The sequence below is a fragment of the Oryzias melastigma genome, linkage group LG2 (assembly GCF_002922805.2).
Source record: "Oryzias melastigma strain HK-1 linkage group LG2, ASM292280v2, whole genome shotgun sequence".
Lineage (NCBI taxonomy): Eukaryota > Metazoa > Chordata > Actinopteri > Beloniformes > Adrianichthyidae > Oryzias > Oryzias melastigma.
Window position 1 is genome coordinate 11367456 of NC_050513.1, and position 27773 is coordinate 11395228.

Genomic DNA, 27773 nt, shown 5'->3' on the forward strand with positions numbered 1-27773 from the left:
CGAGCAATATTGGATCAATCCAGTCGTATAGTTTTGAGCCTGAGGCCAGCTAGGACAGCTATAAGTGTTGAAGGCTCACTATTTCTCACACATAAAAGTGACCAGGCTGGGGAGGGGCGACTTTGGTAAGGGAGTAAATAGTCTAAGCTTTTTCGAGCATCCGGTTTTCTGATCCTATGCGATTTGAACTAAGAAATACTCAGAAACACAGATTTAATTGTAAATTATTTGATGTAGGTTCTATATTATGATAAAAAATGCCACAAGAACATGTTTAAAACACAAAAAAGGACGATGTTCATTGAGCTGACTTTTTTGCATTGTATTCTGTGTCTTCAATTTTGCATGTAACCCTTCCGCTCTCCTTAGTTTGTTTACATTAAAAGTGGGGTCATCTGGACCCCCCAAGACAGTGCGCTGAACTTTTTTTTATCTTTGATTTTTGAGTTTCACTAATGTCCATGACAGACATAAAATCCTGTCCACCTTTGTCATGGAAGAAATCACATATCAATATGTGGTTGGAGTCAACTGGACCCCAAAGAGAGCGGAAGGGTTAATGTTGACTGTGTCATACATTTCTTAATAATCATATAATGAAACTAGTTTATTCATTCTTCATATGAATTTAAAATCTATTGTGCTTTTTTTTGGGCAATACAAATTTTTATTATGAGATTTTTTTTTTCTCTACAGTTTGATGATTTAATCATTTCCAGGAATGATTATCTACCAAGTTACATTTTAAAGATTATAATTGCCTTATTTAAATCTCTAAATTGTTTGTTTTGACTCTGAATGTCCATAAATGTCATGGTTTGGAGCTAAACTTTTGGTAATTTCAGGACAGATTTCGTTAGTTACCATGTCAGTTCCCAGATCGATGCAGAGGATGGTGACGGTTCCCAGAGGCAGAGGGATGTTGGCGATGATGAAGAGGAGGAAGGGGGTGATCTCAGGGATGTTACTGGTCAGAGTGTAAGCAATGGACTTCTTCAAGTTGTCAAAGATCAGACGGCCTGTCGTGACATGAAGACGTTTAGAGGGCCGGATATAATTACGCGGAGGGTGGTCTGGATCATATTTGTCAAAGTCTAGGCCCTCGGGCCGGGATCGGCCCTCGGGCCTAGACTTTGACAAATATGGTCTAGACCCTCGGAGTTGGGCGTGATCAGCTACCTTCTTCCACTCCGGTGACGATGGAAGCGAAGTTGTCGTCCAGCAGGATCATGTCAGCAGCTTGTTTGGAGACGTCAGATCCGGCGATCCCCATGGCAACGCCGATGTCAGCCTTCTTCAGGGCGGGAGAATCATTCACACCGTCACCTGTCACCGCCACGATGGCTCCCTGCAGAATAAAAAAAAAAAATGCTTTTCAAACCGAATTAAGGCTCTATAAGGCAACTGAGAGGGAAAAAATCCATTTGTGTTTAGAAAAACGGCACGTTTTGTACGAAAAAAATGAACATTTAGGCAATAAAGTTTGAACACTACCGACTGGGGATCTACAGAAACGGCGGCATATGAAATATAACAGTCATTTCAAGAAGGACTCCGCTCCGGTTGCCCTGGAGCTCCAACCAGTCCATGTAGGCAGAAACTCAATTGGATTTAACTTACTGGGCTCATAAAATGAAATGAGGCCAGTCATCAATAATCCTCTGCCAACTCCTCCTCCAGGAAATAAGTGGGGACTTCAGAATATATAATGTCAATTAGATCGCCGACCTTCTCCAGAGCTTTAGCTGGATGATGAATGGCGCCGGGGTCTTGTGCTACTCCAGAACTTAAGTGGATTTGGTTTGTTTAAACTATTTAAGGAAACTTCAACCTTATTCATCCTTTCAATTGAGTTTACTGTCATTTCAATAAGTGAAAAGTAACTATTTTCATCAAGAATGGTTTAAACCATTTGAAACTGACAGATGTAAAATAATGAATATAGAAAACTATTGTGACTGGAGATGTGTTGGATAAAAACATCTACCTGTCTCTGACAGCCTTCCACGATGATCAGCTTCTGTTGCGGGGAGGTACGGGCGAAGACGATCTCGGTGTGGTGTTTCAAAATGTCGTCCAGCTGCTCGGCGCTCAGGTCCTTCAAGTCACCCCCGTGCACTACACAAGCCTTTGCATCTCTAGTTGAAAGAGAAAAAAAAATGTGTGATTTAGTTTCAATGAATGTGAAAAATCAATGTAAAAAACACGTTTTTTCAAAATGGTGGCTTTTTTGTTGGTTTATCTCCATAGCAACCATTTTATGTTTCGGTCGCCTGGGGATACCGAACAGATCGACATGAGTTTCAGAAAAATCTGAAAAACTAAATTTTTGAATTTCCTTAGTAACGGTGGTTATTTGCTAACCATGCCCACATTCCTGATACATTCAAATCCTGTGTTATGTGACTTTTTTTTAGCTCTACACTGGGATCAATACATTCAAGTTTTACAATTATCCGTTAAAAAATGTGCGAGCAACAGGAGAACGCCACTTTTGCGACCTCGCCATGTGCACACCGTTCACGATCTACAACTTCTAGTTGCAACATTTTTTCCCCAATTGCTTCCAAATGTTGCTCAAGAAGTAACAATTGATGAGAATCCCTAGGATGAGTTTTAATTTGCAGCTGGCACTGAATGCATTTTTTTGGACAATTCAAGATGGCCGTCTCTTCCCAAGGTCAAAGGTCAATGAAACTCCAAGAGTGGTTGTAGACTCAAGTTAGCGTAATGTGTGAGAAATTTCATGAAAATGGCTTAAAGAAAAGTTTTTTTTCCCATATTGTGCGAAAATGTGAAAATCTGCAAATTTCAGACTTTGCCACAAAATTTTCATTTTCAAACCGTAATCATTTGAAAAGTTAATTTGTATATCCCCAACACTTGGGTTTTATGTTTGTTGGGCATGTGGCAGCGGTCACATTTTTGCTCAAAGGTGCAGAGATGTATCCAACTGCGAAAAAAATTGGATTCTTAAAGTCAGTGACTGCTGTGGGCCATAATTAAATGGGGCCCTAGGATACTTCCCTGAGGAACTCCAAACATGATTGCTGAACTAAAAAACACGTTTTGTCTCATTTTTGTGGTTAAAACCAAGCCCACCTTGGATTTACTTCATTGATTGGGATGTTCAGACGTGCAGCGATATCTTCAACAGTTTCGTTGCCTTCGGAGATGATTCCCACGCCTTTAGCAATGGCCTTTGCTGTGATTGGATGATCACCTGTAACCATGATTACCTGGAAGAAAAAGATTTAGTTACATTTTCTTGTTTTTTTGACACTTCACATTGAGGAGTCTCCGTTGACTCAATAAGAAAACTGAACTGAGTAACCCCTCCCTCCTCAAGTTCCAAACAGGAAGTACCCGCTGGCACCAAGAAGCCAAAATTCCATAGACTTCTATTAAGAAAAATAAACAGCAGTCAAACATGTTTGCTCTGCTACCTTTTTTTAACTTTTTCTTGCCAATACTACTTTTTTTCTTTTTAGCAAGCTATTAAAGTTATAAATTGACCAAATAGATGCCTCTATACTAGTTTGTGGTCTCCCACCAAACCCCCACTTTCAAGTTGTAGGCGTGTAGACTTCCAACAAGCTCGCTCCTAATTGGTGAGAATAGTTTCCATAGAAATGTTGACTCTGGCCAATCAGTGCTAACTAGGGGTTTAGGAGAAAAAAAATCAATTTAGCGATATATCGCTATATTTCATTTACCGATACTGGATACTATTTAAAATACTAACAACACGATATTTAATTAATTTTTGAGCGTCCTTCGTTTCTGTTTTCCAAATAAAACCCCCCGGCCACTAGTTGGCAGCACAGCACACTGAGCCTCTTTGAGCAGCTCTACATCGGGACCAAAACAACAAGATCTTGCTGAACCAGCTTGTGTTAAATGTTCAGTCATTAAATAAAAATAATTTTAACATTTTATTACAGTGAAAGATGTATTAATATTCAGGTAAAGTTTTTCTTTACTAAGATGTACTCTTAAAAAAAAAAAAAAAATTGTTCTGGTACAGTCTTGGGATATATCGCGATATGTATCATATCGTGAGACACGCATCGGGATATCGTATCGCCAGACTCTTACCCATAACACACCCAAACTACTAACTGACACGCAAAGAAATGGAGACTGAATTGAATTTATTCCGTTGGAGCCAGAAGTATTCGTACTCAGTCCAGTTCTCACATACAGTCAATAGTAGCCTCTAAGCTACACTTTAGCCCACCTTGATTCCAGCACTCCTGCATTTGCCCACGGCGTCTGGGACGGCGGCACGAGGAGGGTCGATCATGGACATGAGGCCAATGAAGCACAGGTTCTCCGTCGGGAAGTTCACCTCATCAGTGTCAAAGGCGAAGCCCTCTGGGAACTGCTCGTCAGGCAGGCTAAAGTGGCAGAAACCTGAACGGCGGTGGAAGAAAGCGGTCATTAATCTCATGTAATCACTTTGATTGAACCTATCCATCCTTACCCAGCACTCGCTCCCCCAGACCTCCCAGCTCCAGGTAGGCGTTCTGGAAGGCGTCCTTCATCTCGTCGTCCAGAGGCTGCTCCTTGCCCTGCATCATGATGGTGGAGCAGCGGTCCAGAATCCTCTCGGGGGCTCCTTTCATCACCAAAAGATGCTTGGACTCGGAATCAGACGCTGAGTTCTTATGAATGGAAAGCTGGAAACACATTTTCCATAAAGATTACACTTAAAACTAATAAAAAAGAGAAGTTCTTCAACAGCTCATAGGGATTCTGTGATTTTTACTGTCCTGCTTTGTTATACAGTCGTTGATTAACAGCCCACCAGCCGATCTTTCAGTATTAGAATCGGATTTAACATTCAGAATTTAAACATCACCTCCATTAGTCATCAGCAGCAACTCACAATCCACTTGACAATTTAATTTGCCTCAAATGGCCGATATTCCAATCAGTTCTCGTCCGTTTTGGTCCCCTCTCATGTCCGTTAAGCCGGTAATTATTAAACTGTGCAGCCGTGAGGGGTCTGCATTTACATTTTTCATCTTTTAAATGTTGAAACTCCTACATGGATTCAATTTTTCTGCTCAAATAAAAATGTCTTGTGCAAAAACTGGTAAAAGTGTTTGCCAAACTACAAGAAATCAGTTTATTTTTAAAGCGTAATGTCATGAAAAGGTCACAGAAAGATTGATTCCGCTTATTTTTCGTGAACTTTTCCAAAAGAATGGAGGATTTTCTTCAGAAAACTTGACATTTGGAGATCGTACCTGGTATTTGTTGGTGGAGTTGAATGGGATCTCTGCGATTTTGGGGCTTTTCTCTCTCATTTCCTGGACCGAGCCGCAGCAAAGCTCGATGCACTTCAGCAGAGCCGACTCCGATGCATCGCCCGCCACATCTCTCTGACAGAGGAGAAGAATAAATTCAATAACCAGCAAAAAGAATAAAAGCAAGAAAAGTCAAATTTTTCCACATAATTACTGTCCTTAACTACAAACACAATGTGTTCCATCCCCACGCTCTTCTAATGGTGACCAAGGAGAGTAATCAGCAGTGAAGAAGAAATGCTAATTATAATGGCCGGTAGAGGCTTACAAGTGATTAACACACTAAGTGTGCACGTGTGTATGCATGTGTACGAGAAAAAAAATGGGGTGGAAGCCAGAGGCAGGACCTTAGGGGAGACCGCAGAGTCTTGATGGATGCAAATGCGAGTTGTGTTGTAACAGCTAAGGAGTGTGTTTAGTCATAAGGGAGAAAAAAACCGTCAATTTATCATTTTTTTGTAGAAATATAGTATTAAATTGTAATTTTTTTTGCCTTTTTAAATAAAAAAAGCTTTCAATTTAAAATTTGACAACTCCTTTTTAAATGGCGTTTAAGTGATTTCCATTTTTCACTAAAAAAGCCTAAATTATTCATAGATTTGGGCCTTTAGATTATTATTTCCACAAATTGAAACATTTCTGTTGGTTTTATCTCCATAGCAACCATTACATTTTTTGGTCGCCTGAGGGTGACGAACAGGTCTATGTAATTTTTAAAAGAATCAGCAAAAGTAAAATTTTCTATTTCCTTGGCAACTGAGGTTTTCTTTAACCACACCCACCTTCTGATATGTTCAGACTGTATGTCACAGTGTGTCGTTCAGCTTGAGCATTTTCTGGTAAAAAACATTCCAAATATTCTGGTAAAAATATTCGACCAATAGGGGATAGCATCTTTTGCTAACTCCCCACGCTAATGTCGCTCAAAACCTATAATTCCAACACTTTTTTCTGAAGTAGCTTCCCAAAAATGTTCACAGAGTTCAGATAAAAGTCTTTAGAAGAAGTTTACATTTGCAGCTAACACTAAAGTTGATTTTTATTTTATTCTTTTTTCAAAATGGCGGCCTGTTCTCAAGGCCAGCAAAATTTCAGGTTCATTTGTAGACTCAAAATGGCAGTACGCTAGTAAAATTTCATGAAGATCACTGGAACTATTTTTTTTTTCGCGTATTGTGCGAAAACGTAAAAATCTGCAAATTTCACACTTTGTCACAAAATGGCCGCCAAGCCGTAGGTCCAGTGGCCATCCCATAATCATTTTATAACTGCCTTTGGATATCCCCGACACATACATTTTGGTTTCATTAGTGGATACTAAAATATTTTTTAAAAGATTTTGGCCCCATTCAATTTTTTGACCGTTTCTCCCTCTTTAATATTATCATTTCTTTTACGAATACCATTCTAAAAATTAATTTTGATTGGGTATTAGGAGAAAGTTTTTGAGTATGTGGCAGGGGAACATTTTTACTCAAAGACGCAGTAATAAAGAAGAATTGCGAAAACAATCTGGTCCTTCATAAGGTCTTAGGGAAAAATCGAATTGGCAATATTTCGCAATATTTTGTTTGGCTATACTTGTATTAATTTAAAATGCAGCCAAGACGATATTTAATAAATTATTTATGAGCAAATGTAGTCCAGCGTCTTACTTTGGTTTTCCACCTATACCTCCGACCACTAGTTGGCAGCAGTGCGCACTGAGCCTCTTTGAGCAACTCTACACCACAACCAAAACAAGAAGATCTCGTGAGAATGAGCTTGTGTTAAATGTTGTTTTGATACAGTCTTGGCACATATCGCGATACGCATTGTATCGCGAGATACATATCGGGATACGTATCGCCAGACTCCAGCAAATATACATCCCCCTAGTCCTTACAGTATTTTAGGTGAAATAGCTAAATAGGGTCTCAAATGTTGCGGTTTTTGTTGCTTCAAGAAAGTGAAAGACAGTTTTGGTACTGTCTTGAGAGATATCGCGATACGCATCGTATCGTGAGACATGTATCGGGATAAGTATCGTATCGCCAGACTCTATTTCTAGCTAAATCGGGTCTCAAACGTGAATATTTGTGTGCATAAAAATGTCTTTAATGCTCCAAACTAAACTTAAGCCATTTTTAAGTGTTTAGCTTTTCCAATAAGAGGACGCTTTTAGGAAAACCGGAACAACTACCTTCAGGATGGCAATATTGCTCTGTTCTGCCAGGAAGACGGCGCGGTTACAAAGTCCGGCAATTCTAGCCAGAGCTGACCAGGTGGCAGAGCTCCGGTCGAAGGAGGTGCCGCTCTGGTTCTCGGTGGTGTCGGCCTCGTGGATCTGGTTGTCGAACCACATGTGGGCGACGGTCATCCTGTTCTGGGTCAGGGTGCCGGTCTTGTCGGAGCAGATAGTGGAGGTGGAGCCGAGGGTCTCCACGGCTTCCAGGTTCTTCACCAGGCAGTTCTTCTTGGCCATTCGCTTGGCAGTCAGGGTCAGACACACCTGTAGAGCGGAGTTTCGTCAGTGGGGGTCGCTGCTGAGGGAGTTTGGGAAGCTCACAGACGCGTGGACTTACGGTCACGGTAGCTAGAAGACCTTCTGGGACGTTGGCGACGATGATACCGATGAGGAAGATGACGGCTTCCAGCCAGGTGTATCCGAGGATGAGGGAGAGGACAAAGAAGGACACGCCGAGGAAGACGGCCACACCGGTGATGATGTGAATGAAGTGCTCGATCTCGATGGAGATGGGGGTGCGACCCACTTCCAGTCCGGACGCTAGTGTGGCGATGCGACCCATGACGGTACGGTCTCCAGTGCTGATCACAATACCACGGGCGGTTCCTGCAGCAAGGATTGCGTTCATATTTTTACACCACAAACAGAACACTACCCTACTTCTCAACCGCTTTGATGCTTCTTGGCTTCGTACCTTCAACACAGTTGGTGGAGAAGAAGGCGATGTTCCTGGTCTCCAGTGGGTTCTCATTAGAGAAGTCCGGAGTGCGAGTCTGAGGCTCAGATTCACCAGTCAGAGAGGAGTTGTCCACCTGGGAAAAAGCATGCAGACTTTAATCAATGGAAAGCAGGCAACGCTTAAAAAAATAAGTCAATGGATGCCAATAGCGAAAAGAGATAGAGATTATGCAAAATGTCTATCCTTTAAGAAGAGCTTTCATACAGCAGTATGAATCTAAGCACCATTTGCTTGGTTACCTGGATCAGGTGTTTTCTACTATCAGAACTAGTCATTCTATCCAATAATAGTTAAAGGAAAAACTCTGATTAAGACGATCAGTAGAAAAACATGGAATGCCTATTTTAGTAGGAGTCTGAGGCGAACCTCAGGGCAGCGAATCAGGCCCCCAGAAATTTATAGTAAAAAAACCCAAATTTAGCTAAAAATCACACAAACAGGCAGTGAAACAAATAGATAATACTGGAAAATAATGGAAAATACAAGTCTAATGCTGCGTTCACACCAAATTCACCGCTCGACTCGTGTCCAGAATTGTATTCATAAACTTGATGGGTGTGGGAGGAGCTACCGACAAGTTTTAAGCTTCATTCCCACAAGGAAGCACTGACTGCATATCTGTTTATCTCAAATACAGTGAAAGCATGCTAGACAGGGATGATGTTGAGAGATCATATTTACTGATTTATTTTGAAGAGTTCTACTAAAACATCTGTAATCACGTCTCCATGTCTGAATTCATGAGATCATTCAGAGATTCTTCCAGTACGGCGAGGTTCACCGTCTTAATGCATCTTAATGATGGACGCTTTCAGCGGTACTTCTGTCTCTGTGCCCCAGTTTGACAACTTACTGTCCCGCATTAGTACAAGGGGGGGTGGGAATTTAAATACGCGTTGTGCTGTGGAGGAAAAGTGCTTTTCTTGATGTGGGTGCGCTCTGATGCACAGACGTTTACAGTTAAATGTAAGTAGTGACTTTTTGCTTTAGCTGGACATTTTTAAAGCTATAAAACAGATTGTTTTGTATTTCCGAGTGCTTGCAGCTAAATGCTAACATAGCTAACGCCGACTATTGCACAGAAGACACACGGAAGTTTACGTTTAAATGCAAGTTGTGACTTTTTGTTTTAGAGAGCTAGTAGCTACACGCTAACGTAGCTAACGGCGACTAATGATGACATCAACGAGTGGGAGTGACATCCGAAGTTTGAGACACTACTTTTCCATAATCTCTGGACGGTTAAATATGGGAGTAAAGAAAGAAGGAATAAATTCGGATTTGGCCGCAACTTTGCGAAACTTAAATCTTACGCAATTGACGCAAGTCAGTGGATTTTTTCATGGTGAAAAGCTAAAAGCAACATTCAAGTTGATAATGTATTGGTGCAAGGTCGACACAAAAAGACACTTTTCCCCACATCAAAATGACCTGACTCACTTTGAACGGTCAAAGAGTTAAAACCAGTTTTGCTCTGTTCTTTTTAAGTGAAAATCTTGCACCGTAATTTATAAGAGATCCGCTTTTCCGATGTTTGATTCTTGAGGAAATATTGGTATAAAGATCTCGTTTCAGTGCGACTTTTCAGAAAAAGTCGTCCCTTTTCAAGGCGTCTAACCTTGCAGCCGTGAGCCGAGATGATTCGCAGGTCGGCGGGGATCCTGTCGCCGCCCTTCACCTCCACCAGGTCGCCGACCACCACCTCCTCGGCGTTGATGCTCTTCTTCTCGCCGTCGCGGACGACCAGGGCTTGCTACGAGACGAGAGACACTTCCATGAGACAAAAGGGGAAAAGGTTGGACATGGCGTCTGCTCTTTAGCTCAAACGGCTGGTGCAAGCGACATTCGGAGGCGGGATTTAAAAGATGAGGAGGGGCGGGGCACCTGCGGGACCAGGTTTTTGAAGGAGTCCATGATTTTGGAGCTCTTGGCCTCTTGATAGTAGGAGAAGCATCCAGTGATGATGACGACAGCAGACAGGACGACACCGAGATACAACTGGAAACCAGAGAAAACCATTCAATTAAAGGGTGTTGAACACTTCAGGGGGAGGGGCTTCTATTTATACTTACATTATCGTTTGCTGGCTCGTCCTCCATTGCAGCCTGAATGCCGTAAGCCAGGAAACAGAGGACGGCGCCGGTCCACAGCAACATGGAGAAACCACCAAACATCTAGCAGGAAAATGAGCTCCTTCAGCATTTTTTGAAATAAAAGTTTGATTATTGAGCGCCACATTGATGGGTGGTGTTACCTGCTTGCAGAATTTAACCCATTCCGGGGTGGTGGGGGGAGGTGTGAGGGCGTTGGGCCCGTCGCGAGCCAGAATCTCCGCAGATTTGGCGCCTGTCAAACCCTTAAGAAGAGCAAAAAGAAGCTGTTAAGACAGCTGCTCCACTCCGAGTTTCATCATCGTTGTTTGTACATATGGAAGTCCGGAGGGGGACCGCGACAGCTGCTGGTCGCCTAGCAACGCAGCATCAACAGAAAAAGCAGGGGCGCTTCCTTCATCATGAAGAGAAGAAACAGTTTTCACAAAAAAACAGGGCAGATTGGCTTCTGCAGCTTATGAATGATTCACGGGGCGTGCACGTGCAGAGCTTGGAGACCCCAATTAGAGGCGCTGATTAACCATTCTTCTTGATCTTTCCTGCATGACCAGGAACATTTGCATGAGGGGAGGGGGGGAGGACTCCGTGGAGCATGAGATTGAATTTGCAGCGACTGTTTTAAAGAGTAGCTTCAACCTGGTGGCGACGAGCAGCTGAGACGTGGAAACCTGGTTTTTGAGACACTTTTTATCCAAGTTATTATGGTCTGTTCAAACCAGATTACATTTAAGAAGTAAATAAAATATTGATTTAACTTTTGAGCTTTTTAAGCACTTTAAAATGTGAATTGTAGTATATAACCTAGAATCTAGTGTACATATGTCTATTATTTCAGTCAAATATTTCAATAAAGTTTGCTAATACTTGAAAATTTGGGAAAAGTCAAATAAATTGACAGCTTTAATTGTTTGACTTCAGGATTGAAGCACATTCATAAACAAAAGTATTAAGAGATAGTTGCAGTTCACCAAGTGGCCACTAGTTAACCAGTCAGTACAGTTATATTTACGTCAATGTGTAATGATTTAAATGTACAATTAAATAGAATGATGAAGATTAATTCTGGCTTCAAGAAAGCTTTTTTTTATTTTTAAAAAATGGTCTAAAGAAAATGTTATGCGCTTAGCTGGATGTGCCCATTGACTGTATATGAGAACTGGACTGAGTGACCCCTCCCTCCCTCACATTCTAAACAGGAAGTACTCTTTAACTCCAAGATCAAAAACCCTATAGACTTCTTTTGAGAAATAAACAGCTATTGCTCAAACAATATATTGGCTAACTTTTTTAAAACCCGTTCTTGCTAATCCCAAAATTTTTTTTCACCATTTTTTTTTTTAAATATTGCAACTATTCAAACTAACCAATCAGATGCCTCGATATAAGTATGTGGTACACGTTAATCGCATTTGATTTACAGATTTCATTTAGCCCATTTCCCAGTGGTAGGGTAGGGGTGTGGACTTCCAACAAGCTCACTCCTGATTGGCCAGAGCGGTTGCTATAGAAACAATGACTCAGACCAGTCAATTACTGACCAGATCTGACATCGTCTGCCTCCAACAAGGCAACGTTCGTACCATAAAAAAAATGATAAATTTTATTGCCATATTCAATAAGTGATGTCCCACTCACTTTGTCCAGTTGTTATTTACAGTCAGTGGATGTCCAGTTCTCATTCACAGTCATCTGCCCAATATCAAAATTATTAAAGGCCTAAAAATTGAGGTAAAATTGCAGTTGACTATGTTAACTTCTAAGTTTGTTCTAACTTTTTGCATTCTGCTGTCAAGCTGAATGTATGAGCAATTCTTCCATAAGTTTATAAATCCAATTAAAGGGTAACCAAACACTAAATCAACGTTTTTTGTTTGTTGACCTCTATAAAAGTGCTGTCTGTTGGTCTTTGCCCCATTTTTGACAATTTAAATAATGTCAAAATAGTCTAAAACCATCTGTGTGCTGCCCCCTACAGATTGAAACGAGGCATTACAGTTGAATTTTATGATTGGCCAACTGGTGTAAGTCCCACCTCATTTCAGAAGTATTATGGGCTCCAGTATAAAGCCCCGCCCGTTTTTAATTCTGTAACGGTTGATGGTTATCATGTTAGCTTTAGCATAGCTAGTAGGGGTGTTGTTTTCGGTTGTCAAAAATCTACTGGCTCCAACAACTTTCCAGTGGACTTTAGGGAACAGAGGTTGAGTGTAATTGGCATTAAATACTAAAAACTTTATCCTAGTTATGGATTTGCAAAGATCGTTTCACTCAGGATTGTTTGCTTAATACGATAGCCTTTATTAGCTTATGATGCTAGCATAGTTTTACCACTGAGACATTGAGCGGATGCCTCTGAAGAAGCTGAAGGAGGAAAATCCTCCACCTCCACAGTTCTGCGGAGATACTGGCATCACTTTGCTCTCTATATTGAAGACTTTACCTCAAGCTAACCTCATCGTCAACCTACGATCCAAACCACACCCCCAACTTAGCCCGCCTCCTTTTATTTGTATTTTTCAAATCTGGTCTGAGAGGTAAGTCAGCCTCCAACTATCTTGTTCTGTTACCCTTAAAGTGTTTTTGTTGTATTTTGTCAGTGCTACACTTTGACACAAGGTTGTATCCAACACAAAGTACAGAAGTCGCAAACAAACTGTTTTCTTTTTTTTTTTTTTTTTTTTGGTTTGAATATGTGATAGATGAAAATATTAAAATGGAAGAGGGAAATTATTGTAGCTGGCTTCATAAAGCATGGTTGCCATGGTGATTTTTTTCTTTTTTCTTTTTTGGAAGTTTAGAGAAAAGAGCTGCTGAATTGGCATCAATGTGTCAGATTTTTAGGGTATAAATATTGTCAATTTGGGGAGAAATTAATCAAAACTTTGATTAAAGTGGTTGGAAAATGACTGTTAGTGATTATAAATCAAGTAAATTCTGATTTTTAATACTAATGCCTGATAGAAGTGAAGTTGGACTGTGTATTATCATGTTTTTGATCATTTTGATACCGTGACTTGTGAAAAACCTTTATTTTGAAATACCGCAAGGATAAATAAATTGAAATGTCTGTAAGTAACGAATGTTCTAAAGATTATTTGCCTCCTGAAACATAAAAGCAATATTTTTTTCAACTTCCTGTTGCTCTTAGCAACAAAAAGATGTACTTAACTCTGGTAAACTAATCTGTTTTTTATTGTTCTTTGACTATGAAAAGTATGGTTTAAATAAAGGTTGTTCTTCTGTCGTTGAGAACAAAGAGCTATTTTTATTTATCTGGCGAGCGTCACCTCACAGACTTGAGAGGAAAGAAAAAGGTTAATAGCGAACATCAGTCAGCTGATATTTGATCTTGATAAATGCAGAGGCTCTGACAGAAACCCTCTTTTTAAAGATCACAGGCTAAAGACTAAAAAAAAAAAGACTTTCTTTACTCACATTGCTGAGGTCTGTTCCGTATTTGCGACTGAGCTCATCCAGGGTCAGCTTGTGATCGTCCTGCAAGGACACAGAACAGGTGGCGTGGGTCCAGAGCTCAAGGGTGGGACGCCGTGCGTGCGGCCGACATGCCAAAAGGCAGTGACATTTACAGCCCATTTATCCGCTGACCTTTCATTTCCCAATAACCGGCTCTCGTGAAGGAACAATAACACAAACATTCAAGGGACCTGAATCGGGCCGGTTGGTTCAGGATACTCACCATGTCCACTTCCTTCTTGAGTTCATCCATATCCTTCTCCTTCTTCTTTCCCTTTGCCTTCTTCTTGCTGCCCTGCTCTGTGGTAGCAGCCAGCTCGTACTGCTCTCGTCCATCCTGGGAGGAAAAGAAAACCCTCGTTTGTTGTTTTGATAGCAGGTAAAATGAAGTTCCTCTGTGTCACTGAGTAGAGCATCGTGCGGTACTTTTCCAGGCAGAGCAGGATGACATAATAATACTTAAGGTATGATTATAGATATTAGGACAAATAACTCTCAAACATTCTCCGCTATTGTCCGGTAATCCTCGGAACGTCAATCCCTACATGCCGCTCTGCTTCAGATGTGCAACAGCTGGCAGATTTGGTGATGAACAATAATCTGCACAACTCAAAGTTGGGACTTTCGTCTTCAGCTTATCGAAAGGCACCGTAAGTGACCTAAATATGAGCGATTTTACCTCATCTTCTATTGCCGTTTTCCGATTTTAAACAATGTACTTTATATTATTAACATGTAGCAGTAGTTCTTGTGTTAAAGGTCCAAATGGATCATCTTTGGGTCTGATCTAAATGCGTTCCCAGAGGTCTTTTAATTATGATCATGTCGTTTTCTAGGACATAGTTCCTGAAAGAAATTCACCTCCAAGTCGTGGGCGGTACCCAGAGCCGGCTCGGTCAAAAAATACTCTTGTTTTTGGTTTTTCTTCCCATCTCTAACCCTTTAACACCGAAGAAGTCTATATAAAGGTTTATCATGCTCACTAGTGTATACCGCTTGGTGGTGCAATGGTTAGAATAATGCAAAGGTCCCCAGTTCAAAACCAGCTTAGGCTGCTTTTGTTTAAAACAATAATTATAAGTAGTTACAATTTAAGTTTTAAGAATTAAAATAAATAAAAACTTATTGCTACACATTCCAGGCAGTTATGTTGTTTTTGTTCCGGATGTTGTGGGGAAGGGGGTTGGGCAAAATCCCTTTTTCGCCTAGGGCACCATGTAACTTTAGGGCCAGGCCTGATAGTATCATTGGCGCTGAGCAACCCCACCCCTCTTCCCCTCCCCATTACCGAGAGCTCTCCCACTAGCTTACGGTCCCTCACGCCCCCAACCTGGTGAGCAGTATTGGAGCTATCCAGCTGTACAGTTTTGAGCCACACTCTTTTTCAAACATTCTTTTGTCTGCTCCATATTCCCAATTATTTGAATAAGGAAATACTATGAAATACAAATTTTAGCTTAATTTTTTTTAATACATGCCTATCATCATCGGAAAACACAATTTTTATTGAAGGGGCTCTTTAAATTAAGGCTCCTGTGTTTGCTGCTGCTCCATATTTCAGTTTTAAAAACTAATGTTAGACAGAAAAAAAATATATTACAGGTTGCAAGTTAAACTTGCTAGAATATATATTTTTTAAATCCCTAAGCTATGTTAACAGCAGGGATAAACGCACATTCTTAAACCTGTGTTTAGTCAATGGTGTTTACCATGAACACGGTTAATTAGCATATGTCCGTCACAAACAGTTGGAAGAGGCTCAGAGTGAATTCTTCATGCAGTTTTTTCTTTCACAGCTCTATTCCGATATATGAAAGACTTGGTGTCGTATAATTCGGACAAACCAAAATTATTAACTTTTCCTTCATGATCAATTTTCAAACAGCTGGCACTTCCGTGAATTAAAAGGGACGCCATACATTCGTCACTACCAAATCGGAGTTGGTCAAAGTTCCACCTGGTTGAACTTTCAACGTGAGTTCAGTGGCCGCGTGTTTTGTTGTGCGTAAAGCCCAAAAACAGTCTAAAAAATATGAGTAGCTACCATAGACAGTGTATAGACAGAACTAGAGAATATCCCCTCCCCACTCGTGCTCCAAACAGGAAGTACCTGCTGGTATCAGAAAGCTAAAATCCCTTTGACTTGAATTGATCCATCACTTAGTCATTCTGTTCGTCAGAAAATCCATTCTTTTTTTGGTGACTCTTTCTTGCCAAGCCAATTTTTCTTTTAATTATATATTTTCTTTATTGCAAGTTATTCAAGTTATAAACTGGCCAATCAGATGCCTCAATAAGAGCAAGTGGTGCCTGCTGGCCCCACCTTGAACGTTCAAAGTGTTTGACAGATTCTCCATGAGCCCACTTTCAGTGGAAGGGGTGTGGCTTTCCAACAAACTCTAGCGAGAGAAGTTGCCATAGAAATAGTCAGACCAACTTGTCTGATCCCAAAGTAACAAAATTTGTACCCCGAAAAAATGGCGACTGAGTTGACTTAATTTAATTGGAATCAAAGCTAAGGCTTTTTCTATTTGTGATGTCATAGCGTTCCTTTGTCCTTCTCTATATTTTTCAATGGAAGCTACATGTGAACGCAAAAAAGGAAAACTTCTCATTGAAAATGGTTGCTTGAATGTTGAAGGCGTTGTGAACTAAAAAAAAAAAAGAGAACCAAAAAATTAACTTGTTTAAAGTCACATTTGTTTGCCATAATCTCATTTCGCATAAATTAATTGTTTTATTTATGTAAATTTAAATAAAAATATGAAGAATTGCAACCTATTTTGATTTTACTTTACATTACTAATGATTATTTTTTTCTCTACAGCGATAAACGGTTACCTTAAATGTTTCCACGTTCAAAAACTATCTCATGACAGATGTTTTTAACAAATTTAAAAGACTCCTTTTATGATAGATATTCGCCTCTTATGTAGACGTGAGTTATTTAGAGGATAATTTAAGTTCTGTTGAATTTATTCAAATAAAACTGTTACAGTGAAATGGAAAGTAGCTGTTTTGCTACATGGTCATGTATCGCAAGTCATATCATCATTGCAATATTGAACACTAATATCGCACATGTCAAGTTTTTTAATATCGTGCAGCCCTAGCATTTTACTTAGTTTTAATTCTGTCTTTCCCTCAAAGTTACAACAGAAAGGTTCAAAAGATCTTTAAAATAACAGGTTTTCAAAATAAACGATAAGTCCCAGTGATAAAAAGATCAATAACCCCGTAGAACTCAAATCTGCACGTTTGTGGTGTTATTATTGATCCAACGCGTCATTTCTGTTCTTGGTGCTGTGCAATAATCTCACAAGAGTGTCATTGCTCACAAAAATCAGATAAATTACGGTCGAAAAGAGTAAACAAGGCGATTCTCTGTCAGTTAGATGAACTCAAGTTAACCTAAACAAACATCCAGAGAAAAAACAACCGCCTCCCTGCTTCTCAAATTCACTTAAACCCTTTTATCAAGAGGCCAGCGGGACAAGCAAAGTCCCGGATTGTACTTTTATGAACACTGTTGCCATCTGTTACTGCAAACAGGTCTCAGTGGAAAATAAGGAAACACATAAACAACCCTCGGTGGAATAAAGCACCTTTTATATAAATCATTTTTCCATCCGTTTCAGCCCAACTTTCCACTAAAATTACACTTTCTGCTCCACAGGGAAACATTTTCACCAATTTGCAGGTTTTTTCTACAAACTCAAACACAAACTTTAAACGTATCAGAAAGTCTTGGTTCCAACACAAACATCCTTTTAAGAGTACAGTTGTTTAGCCGAACACACTTGAATTTGTTTGTGTGTCGTCTCACACTTGACACCCTCCTATCACGCCATCAGACGGCCTCTCTTCTGTCCCCGTCGCCCCGCTGTCACCTACGGACGCCTCCCCTCTCGTTATCAGTGGTCGCTGATAGCCACAAAGCTTCAAGACTTGTGAAAGTCAGGCCAGATAAAAAAAGAAAGAGAACCTCACAATTGTCCTAAATATAGACGCAAGGATGGTGCGATTGGCATCAAGGTAGGAGTCGAAACTCGGTGAACCATTAAGGGGTCTAACATCTGTCTTCTTTCAGATGATATAATGAGTGGAATGAAAATACAGCAGCAGATGGCCGGCATTACCACTCCTGATAAGAGGATATGAGCCCATTCAGGTGGACTTTGCAACTTTATACTGGTAGCGCAAACATTTAATGCCATAAATCTCATTATTTCTGGGGCGTTGGGCAGACTTCTCTATGATGTGCAAACACATCAGGGACTTTAAGGGACCCGCTCTTAGGAAAATAGTGTTTGGGGTGTTTTTAACATGCTCTTAAGGCGTTGATGGACATATGTTAAGAAAATTCAGCTCAAAATAGCATTTCTGAGTATTTCTTTTTTCACACTTTTGTGTATAAGGAGTGGACAAAAAAATGTAGTTTGAAATTAATCGTATTTGTGACAGAAAATAAGCTGGGTGGGCTGAGAGCTTCCTGTTCCACTTCATTCTGTTACATCCACTTGTTGCACCTCTACTGTTAGATTGGGGGCGTGAGGGGGTATAAAGCCTCATTTCCTCTAAGCCAAGGGTCGTCAACTTTTAACACTAAAAGATCCATTTTGAGTCATTTTCTTCTACAATTTATATTTGTCCAAGGAGCCACCATGGAGAGATAAAAGAGCCACATGTGGCTCTGGAGCCCTAGGTTGCAGACCCCTGCACTAAGCAGTCCGCTACGGTAAGGAGTGGTATGATACAGTCCAGTTAATTCTGGTAAGAGTTTCTACCCAGTTAAGCCTCACATCCACTGAGCGGTTTGTATTGATGGCACTAGCGTGTTGCTAGCACGCCCTGTATCCCACCGCCGCAAAAGGATGGCGCAAAAAGAAACGTTTGCAGTTCCACCGCAGACCAGACTCATGACCAAAAGAGTACACAGGAAACCACACAAGGGTTGGAAACGTTAGTTTAAATGACCGATAAGTTGGTGCATTCTAATGTCGTCATCACTTCCTGCCAATAAACAGGTGGCTACACTTTTCAATGGACCTACAACTGACAGATACAGTTCAGTACTCTTTAATGGGTCCATTTTCTAATGGAAATGCTCAAAATATCGGACCGTACCGGACCGCTTAGTGGAAAGGAGGCTTAAGCTAACGGGAGAGCGTGTAAACAATGGCCTGCATTGTGCCCCGGGCATAAAACTATAAAATACATGTAAAATGAGTGATGGGATGCGGTGAGGAGATATAGGAACTGTGCTGCAATCGGAAGGTTAGCGAGATTCTCTTGATTGCTTCATTAATTTTCCATCTTGATCGGGTAATGGTGCCCTCCAAAAGAGTTATTCCCGCCAGTTTAGTTCGCTTGTAAGATTGCTATGTGTGTGAAAGCAAACAAGCCCAAACTAAAACGTTAAACTTATTAGCAAAAGCCCTCCAAATTGAACCAAGGACTATCTAAATTAAACCAGTCTTGGTAAAGTGGAGCGGCTCTATCAATCGTTTCCGCTGTACTGGATAGCATGTGGTGCCAACTATATCTGGTTACCATGGCGATATGAAAAGTACATTTCTGTTCTGATCCACATGAGGCTATAAACTCTGCTTTCTGACCTGAGAAGCCACATCCTCTGCAAACTCTTGATCAAGAAATAAGATCGGCGCATGCACAGTTGCTCTGAATTATCTATGTGCACTTATTCTTCGAACGTACTGAAGGAGAAAGGGAACACAAATGAAGCACAAGGTCTCACTGTGTGGAATATGAAGTGACTGAAGGGAAAACGTACCAACATAAAAGCAGAAACTTGCTTTTGATTTTCAGCTGCATCTAAAATGCAGATTCAGAATTTCAATAGGAATCTCTGACATCATCTGTCATTTCTAGAGGTACAGCACTTCCATTCATCTTCAATAAACTCAAATTATAGGAGTAAAAATATCATCAGTGTTTGTATTGACTGTTCACCAATCTCCGGCATCTCGAAGTGAAGTTGAAATTTCCAGTTCATCAAGTAGCCATTCCAACTACAAAACCAAAACCTTTGCTATTATTTCATAGATGCCTTTTATTGTCCATTTTAAAATAGTTATAGTGGGTGAGATTCAACAACAGTTGCAATTTTTGTGCATTTCTTTCAGAAAGGCTAGATTTTCAATATATCATACCCTTACGTAATACGGTATGGTGAAAAAATGTAGCAATAGACAGAGGTAAAATAAAACCAAAAAGTAAAAATTGTATGGCACTGGTGTCTAGCAGAACTGGTGGATCATGAAATCCTGCTTTATCAGCTGTATTTTGACAAAAAAATACTCACTCTATAGCCAGATACATACTTTTTATCCATATTTTTTAATCAACGACCCATAAAATACATTTCAGGAGTGAAAACAAGGGGCTATTGAATCAAATAATCCTCGTCTTTAATAAAACAATCACGACTACAGCTAAGAAAATGTTATCAAGCCTCCCCGCTGTTGGAATGTGTTCTTGGCCATCACCTTAAGCGGGAGCCACAGGTGAAAAAACAAGATCTTGTGCCGATCGCAAAGGCACATGGAACCTGAAACCGACGCGAGTCTCTGGTAGGTAACAGAAGATTGTAACACGAGAAGAAAACATCGACTAGCAGTTAAGACTCATCAATAATTTAACAGTCTACAAGGATCAGAGGTGTTAGCCAGTTAGCGGGGAGGAAGGTACACCAAGAGACTACTAATGAGACTGAATGCAACCTATGCCGAGGTCGGTTTACTAATATCCCGCGCGCAGTCGTGGAAATATGTTAAATAAAAATGTTTCTCAATAGCCTTGCACCTCTAACGTTTCCCACAGCAGAGTGTGATTCCCAGCACATGTTGTTATTGCTGAGCTCCCTGGTCGGCTAAGCTGGGAAAACACTCGGCCTGTTCTGGACTTATGTGGCCTGATCTTTGCCTGTGGACCCCCATGGGCCCCTGGGGGCCATCTGGCTTTGAGATAATAACACACAGATAGCGGTGGTCACAAAAAAAGAAAAAAATTCTGCAGTTTTAAAGCTGACAATCTCTGATAAGGTTTTCAAATATATTTTGATTGGATTCCAAGAGTTTATCTTCTGAAATTGCATTAAAAGTCAACAACTACTTAATTATACATAAGATAAAAAATCTAGTTTTTAGCAGAATATGAATACTAACTTGTTAGATTAATAACAAGAACGATTCCAATTGAAAAACTTAGAATTAATGAGCAGAAAAAGATGTCAAAACATGGCGCAGATATGATGCAAAACATACCAAAAAGTAGCTCCGACGTTTACATCTGTAGTAGAGAAAATAGTTGAAAATATAGAAAAAATGCCCGATGTTAGCTTTGAGATTTCCAACAGAAAAGTGGAGATATTAGATTGTCTTAAAGTGTCACGATGCTAACAGCTGGTTTCATGGATTATTTTTGGAATGTCGATTAGGAACAATTTGTACACATTTCTTAAAAGACAGAGTTGTATTTTCTATCTCTTCTCATAATGGTTTACAATACATCCATCGGGTCTGACTCGGCAGATGCTCATAGATTCAAAGTTTTGTACTTTTTTTAAGTATTTGCTTTTACAGCATTTGAAGTCGACATCTCAATTGTTATCAATAGGATTTCAAATGTGCTTTTAAGAGCGTAAACTCTTCTGAGATAGTTTTCCACAAAATTCAGGAGAGCTTTTAGGGATGTTTGACTGTTTATTAGTGATATGTACAACGTTGAGTCTTTTATCCTCTTGGCTCAATCAAGTTTTATCCAATCCCAGACTTGATCATCAGACTATCAGACAGAGAAGTGTAATTTGCCAGACTTGTTTGTGCAACTTTTGTTGACGCTTGTCTTGGATGCAGACACTCCACCAAATGAAGATTGAAGGTAGAGATGACTCTGCGAAAAGTTGGTGACCTCCGAACACTGTGTGCCTTAGCGTCAGTTGTGTGACGAGGCCCATCACTTTATGGCTGAGTTGCTGTTCTGCCCTTCACTTTGACATTACGCCAATGACAGTTGACTGAGCGGCCCACTTTTTCCACAAAGTTTGTATTGTTCTGTAAGCTTAAGCGTTTGACCTCACACACTTATATCTATAGCCTCGTGTCCACCGAGCGGTCGGGTTTGGTAAGGAGTGGTACGGTACGGTCTGGGAGTGTGCATTGGTAAGCACCCTAGCGATACAAGATACAATATGTATCGCTATACCTGCCTCATGATACGATATGTATCGTGACTGTACCATTTTTCAATATTTTTTTTTCGAGTATGACTTGGAAAAAAAAAAAAAAACTCTACCTCAATATTACTTCATTGTAATAAAATGGCAACATTTATTTTATCTATTGATCACAATGATAAGCCCTGCAATTGTATCTCATACACAAGTTGCTTTTACCCAAGAAAACTTGTGGTATAATAAATAATTAATTAAAAATCGGCGTGTCAGCATTTTAAATCGATACAAGTATCGCCAAATGAAAATCGTAATATATCATTTAATTGATTTTTCTATACCCCTAGTACAGTCCAGTTAATTCAGGTGACGATTTCCAATTAGTTAAGTTTGCGCATGCATGGTCCAGACCGCCAGTGTGTCATTGCGTCACTGTAGTCCATCGAAAAAAATGATGGTCGTCTTTTTATAGCTTTACTTCTGGTACATCGTGTACAACAGCAATTTAATGTTGTTTAAAGAACATTAAAGGCAGGATTGAAACCGCAAAAACCCCAGTGCTTACAAACGTTGGAAATGTTAGCTTAAATTAGCACTATATTAGCGCGTTCTATTGCCGTCATCCTTTTCTTTGCCAATCAAGAGGTGGCTACAGTGTCTCCGCCCCAACTGTTCCGTTCCACTTTTCAATGGATCTACAACGGATGGGGCCCCCATGAGGTATGGTTCGGTACTGCCTAATGAGTCGATTTTACAATAAAAAAAATACCAAATCAGACCGTACCCCGACTGCTCAGTGGAAACGAGGCTTATGAAAGTAACCAACTCACCTCATGTAGAAGAAAAAAAAAAAAAAAAATCACGACTTTTAAACATCAAAGCCTATTCGCTACTAAAAGTAGACGTAACCCATAGAAACCCATCAGTGTAACACAGAAACATCAGAAATGTGTTTTGTGGTCCACTCGGTCTGTGGTATATCCCATATGATTTGATTTTTTTAGGAAAAATTGTTCCGGGTTCTTACAAGTAGACACTTTGAAGTGTTCTCTATCTCTTCTTTCCTAAACACTGTAGAGACTTCCTGTTGAAATTTCCCTTAAGGTCCAACACAACACCGTTCTCAGGCGCTATCAGAGAGATTTGGAAACCTCTTTTCTGACATTTGACCCGATTCTTTATTTTTGTTGAGAACTAAAACGAACGGGAAGCAGACAGGACAAGCAGAAGAACAAAAACAAGAAACTCTACTATAAAACTAACAATGGCTCTTTGTACCACCTTCATAAATTCTCATAAATTAAAGACTCTGAAGTCATTTCATGTGACTGCTAAGACCACAAGCATGTGGGTTAGTTCATGAAGCAGAAACTCGCCCTTCTTGTTTTAGTCTTTATGGAGATTTGTGGGAGTTTTACATCAAAACCATAAGCCAAAATATCTCTTGTTTACAGGCGTTTGTTGGCCAAAAAGAGCCAATCAGTCCGAGTAGCGACTGAATGGGTAGAAGGTTTTACGAGTCTTGTGATGTTCTTATGGAGATTACGGTCTAAAATCTGCAATTTAGTGACGTCAATGATTGTTTTTTGTAACAGGATTGAAGGGAGCACCCCTTAGAAGAAAACTAGTACCCAACGGAGATTTACGTGAAATCCTTTCAGGGGGAGATCGAAAATATTGTGAATGAACAAGAACGTCTGACGTGAAAGGATCTGTGTGGCCTCTTTTCTTTTCTTTCCTGCCTGGGAAAAAAAGATCTAACAGTTAAAACGCTCTAAAGGAAGTGTCCAGTCAAGCTCTTGCATATTTTAAAGAGAACGCACTTTTTTTTTTTTTTTTTTTACAGGCAGAATTCTTGTGACGGGTCCTTCCCGGTGCCAGGGGTCTTTAGCCAGAAACACAAGCTGCTCATTCAACTGTGCCCACACACACACACACCCGGGACTCACTTTGGTTGCCAACAGCAACTCTTGCCACACCTCTTTAGATATGTGAATTGGCACAGTCACATGTCCAAGTCCCTCCTCTTCTTCTTCCCCCCCATGTTCCCTTTGCCTCCTCTCCATCCATTCTTTTGATTCCCTTCAACTACCTCTTTCCATCCGAAGCAAAGTGTGCCATTTGCAGCGTTTGTTACTCCTTACACGTTCTCCCCAACTTCCACTTTTTTTTCCAAACGGAACAAAAGCGAACGAATGAATGGCTGTTCCTTGTTGGAACATCCGTTAGATCAGAACATCTTCAGATCTTTGCCTACTTTGTAGGTGGTGAGGTGAAGTAGCAGTAGCAGATTATTATCCAAAGTAGGTTTTTGTAACACTATACTCTCAAAAAAAGACAAGATTAATGTCTATTAGCTTTAAAAACCTAAACTTACGTTGCAAATTTCCTTTCTTTTAATTTATATTTTAAAATCAAGGGTATTTTTTCTTTTCTTGCAGAAGAAAATACATTAAAGACCAACTCCGATCGTCTTTTGATTTATTTTAAATATTTCTAGTGTTTTTTTAAACTATAATTATACAGTTTTTAGCCAAAGTTAAAAAAACAAATTTTTCCTATATGGCTTCTCTTTACCCCTTCATTCACACCTAGCGTCTTCGAATACGGACGTTACTCCCACTCGATGATGTCATCAATAGTCGCCGGTCAGCTATGTTAGCAAGGAGCTGTTAGTGCTCGGAAATACATAACATAGGTTCAGCCTAGGACATAGTTTCTGCAGAACGGCGGCAGTTCGTCAAAAATTCGCTTTTGAAATGTGGGCAGGATGGCTGGCCTGTCCTCACTTCCCCTCCTCGTTGCTGAGAGCTCTCTGTTTCCATGCTCTCCTGCTAGCTTACAGCTCCAACCTCACATTACCAGTGCAACAAAAAATAACAGGCCATATTTTGAGCTATCCAACTGTACAATTTCGAGCTACATGCTAGCTCAGTCAAGGAAAACGAACGTGGGTCCATCGGGAAGCTTGTGGCCTGCTTAACTTATTTTCTATGTCACAAATATGGTATTTTATTAAATTGCTTTTTTGCGTCCAATTTGAAAAAGAAATACTCAGAAATGCAATTTTGAGCTTGACTTTTTTAATATATGCCCTCCATCATCAAAAAATCCACAGGAACATGTTACAAACACTAAAAAAATAATTTATATTGGAGTTGGTCTTTAAAATCAATGTTTTAAAGGATAATTTTGTCTAGTCTTTTGGGTTCAAAGCAGAATTTTTAAGATTTTATACTATTTTTCAAAAACTAATAACTCCAATGACTTTAGTTAATGTTATTTGGTTGATAGTCCATCCTCAAGGGTTATGAGCCAAGTTTTTATTTTCCTCAAAATCCTTGACATCATTTCCAATAAACTGTTTATGCTATTTGCCTTCTTGTCTTTTTTTTCAAACTTGTAACTGAAGTCAATTCTTGCATCATTTCCTTTTTTTTAAAAAAAGAAAAAAAGATGGGGGAAGGCCAAAGAGTTGCCCCCACGTGTATTCAAACATCCTCAACTTTGATTCTGCGGTTTTTCAATCTCAAAATGACTGAATCCGAATTCCGCGCTTCAAACGTGCTCCGAGTTTGTCATGGAAACTTTCAGAGTTCCTCGTGGTACAGATGAAGCCACAGGAAGAGCTGTTGTTTGAAAACGGACGACTTTGCTGAGCCACTCCGAGGTAGTGGTGGGGGGTGGTTCAAAAGAAAACAGTTCAAGTTGCTTCACCAAACAGTGTCAGAGAGACCTGGCAAGTGAAAAGCAGAGAAAGGAAGAAATAAAAATAAAAAGAAGAAAAAGGAAGCAAGGAGGGAGGAAGAAAAAAAGAGAAGACAGCTAGAGATACAACAGATAGAAGAAGCAAGACAGCAGTTGAGTGTGAGGCAGCAGGGCTGCAGATGGAAAAAAAATAGAAAGGAGGGAGTACACTGTGTTCTGAAAGAGACAAGGGGCAGAGTGTGACAAAAGTCCCCGTTAACACGCAATGACTGCCGAGCGGAAAGAATGTTAAATCCTCAGAAAGGGAAACAGGTACTGGGAGGACAAGGGGGGAGACGGACTGTAATGAATGGATGTGAAGGTGCGGCTCGGTGCCCCCTCGGCTCAGATTAAAACTGCCTGGAAGGGATGCTGGCATTTAGTCGGCACACACTGGGTTTATTTTTGACGTTCTACGATTTTGACAAGGTATCTAGACGCTCAGATGAGAAAAATTTGAGATAATACTTATCAGAACTTGAAGTAGCTCTGTTCAAATGGACAAGAATTGCCAAAACATCCCGCTTCTAGCAACATTGTTGACATTCTTTCGACTATTTCTTCAACCATTTCTAGAAAATTTGCTGACTCTTTGCGCCATTCTAACGTAAAAGCGTAGCATATCAGAGCTACGTCGATATATTCCACTGATTCACGTTTATTTGCATCAACCGTAGAAAAGTTATGGTAGATCAAAGAGAGCATGTTATTTCTGACATCTACAATGTCCTATCCTAGGTATGTTGGGAGTGAGGTCATCTGGACCCCACAAGACAGCGCGCAGAACTTTTTTTCCCAATGGGTTTTGATTGTCACTGGTGTCAGTGGGAGATATGAAATCCTGTTCACCTTCATCCACATTTGTAATGAGATGGATAACATCTCAGTGTAAGGGTTGGGTCATCTGGACCCCACAAGATAGCACAAGGGTTAAAGGATTGCATCAGGAAATACTACACAGCGACAATATCGCTCCAATTGCAGGTGGTACAACCAAAGGTACGTTTTGAACAGCAAGAAAATAGAATTTGAAGAAGATCAAGCTTTTCAAAAATACTGAACACTTGCATTCACACTTTACTAAATCACACTAGGGTTCACCTTCAAGCAAAGATATGAAGAGTTTTCTTTTTTGGTTCTACGCCAATGATCAAGGGATCTTTGACGACTGCCAAATGACTCTCAAAGGAATGGTTGAGATACTGTTCTAGACGCAGGTCTCAATATTAGGCAAGCTACTGGATGAAAAACAAAGTAATTCGGCAGCTTAAATCTACCGACTTTGACTATTCTTTGAGTATAAAGCAGTAAATCCCAGAAAGAGTTCCTTGAAAATTGGAATTGGAAGGGATATCTCCATCAAAATATTTGCAGAAAATACCAACGAAATACCCTGAAATTGAAAAATAGTCTTGAAATTCCAACAGATGTGAGCAAATAAAACGCAACAAAAGCACATTCTGTGCCAAATTAACCTCAAATTTGTCAACACAAATCCTGAAAAAAGACGACAACATGTCACTATTGAACAAAACAACATGTCACTATTGAACAAAAAAAATGATGTTTTCAATGGTGGGATGCATTTTAAGTCGAGTGAATCCGATAGCAAAACACCCACTCTGTAAGATTATGAAATATTAAGTTTGATGAGAGCTCCTCACCGCACTGCCGCCTCATAAAACCAGAGAGAGGGAGGGTTTGGGGGGGTTATGTCACCGTGCCCTCATTTGTCTCATCACCACCCGTCTTAACACCAATTTCAAACAAAAAGTATCAACAAATAGGACAAAAAAATTCCACAAAACAAGATTTGAACTCGAAACTCTTTGTTTCAAGTAATGACCGACACTGCGCAGAGATGTCTGCAGCCAAGTTGTTCAATAGGGGCAATGCGGCAACTGGTGCCTCTCTGCCCCCCACCCCCTTTGAAAGAAATACACCCCTAGAGGCTCCCTCTCAGCTT

At 40.2% G+C, this 27773-nt stretch overlaps 1 protein-coding gene across 1 annotated transcript in view; it reads right to left on the reverse strand.

Annotated features, from left to right (window-relative positions):
* Window positions 1-27773, reverse strand: part of LOC112156656 (sodium/potassium-transporting ATPase subunit alpha-1) — a 33674-nt gene that overhangs the window by 4132 nt on the left and 1769 nt on the right. Inside the window, exons 2-17 of the mRNA XM_024288916.1 lie at window positions 14090-14203; window positions 13828-13887; window positions 10536-10637; window positions 10354-10455; window positions 10166-10279; window positions 9900-10034; window positions 8237-8354; window positions 7880-8148; window positions 7498-7806; window positions 5256-5390; window positions 4487-4682; window positions 4241-4416; window positions 3103-3239; window positions 1988-2138; window positions 1180-1348; window positions 865-1019 (exon numbers count right to left, since the gene is read on the reverse strand). Of these exons, the coding sequence (XP_024144684.1) occupies window positions 865-1019; window positions 1180-1348; window positions 1988-2138; window positions 3103-3239; window positions 4241-4416; window positions 4487-4682; window positions 5256-5390; window positions 7498-7806; window positions 7880-8148; window positions 8237-8354; window positions 9900-10034; window positions 10166-10279; window positions 10354-10455; window positions 10536-10637; window positions 13828-13887; window positions 14090-14203 (2442 nt within the window). The remainder of the gene's footprint in view (window positions 1-864; window positions 1020-1179; window positions 1349-1987; window positions 2139-3102; window positions 3240-4240; window positions 4417-4486; window positions 4683-5255; window positions 5391-7497; window positions 7807-7879; window positions 8149-8236; window positions 8355-9899; window positions 10035-10165; window positions 10280-10353; window positions 10456-10535; window positions 10638-13827; window positions 13888-14089; window positions 14204-27773) is intronic.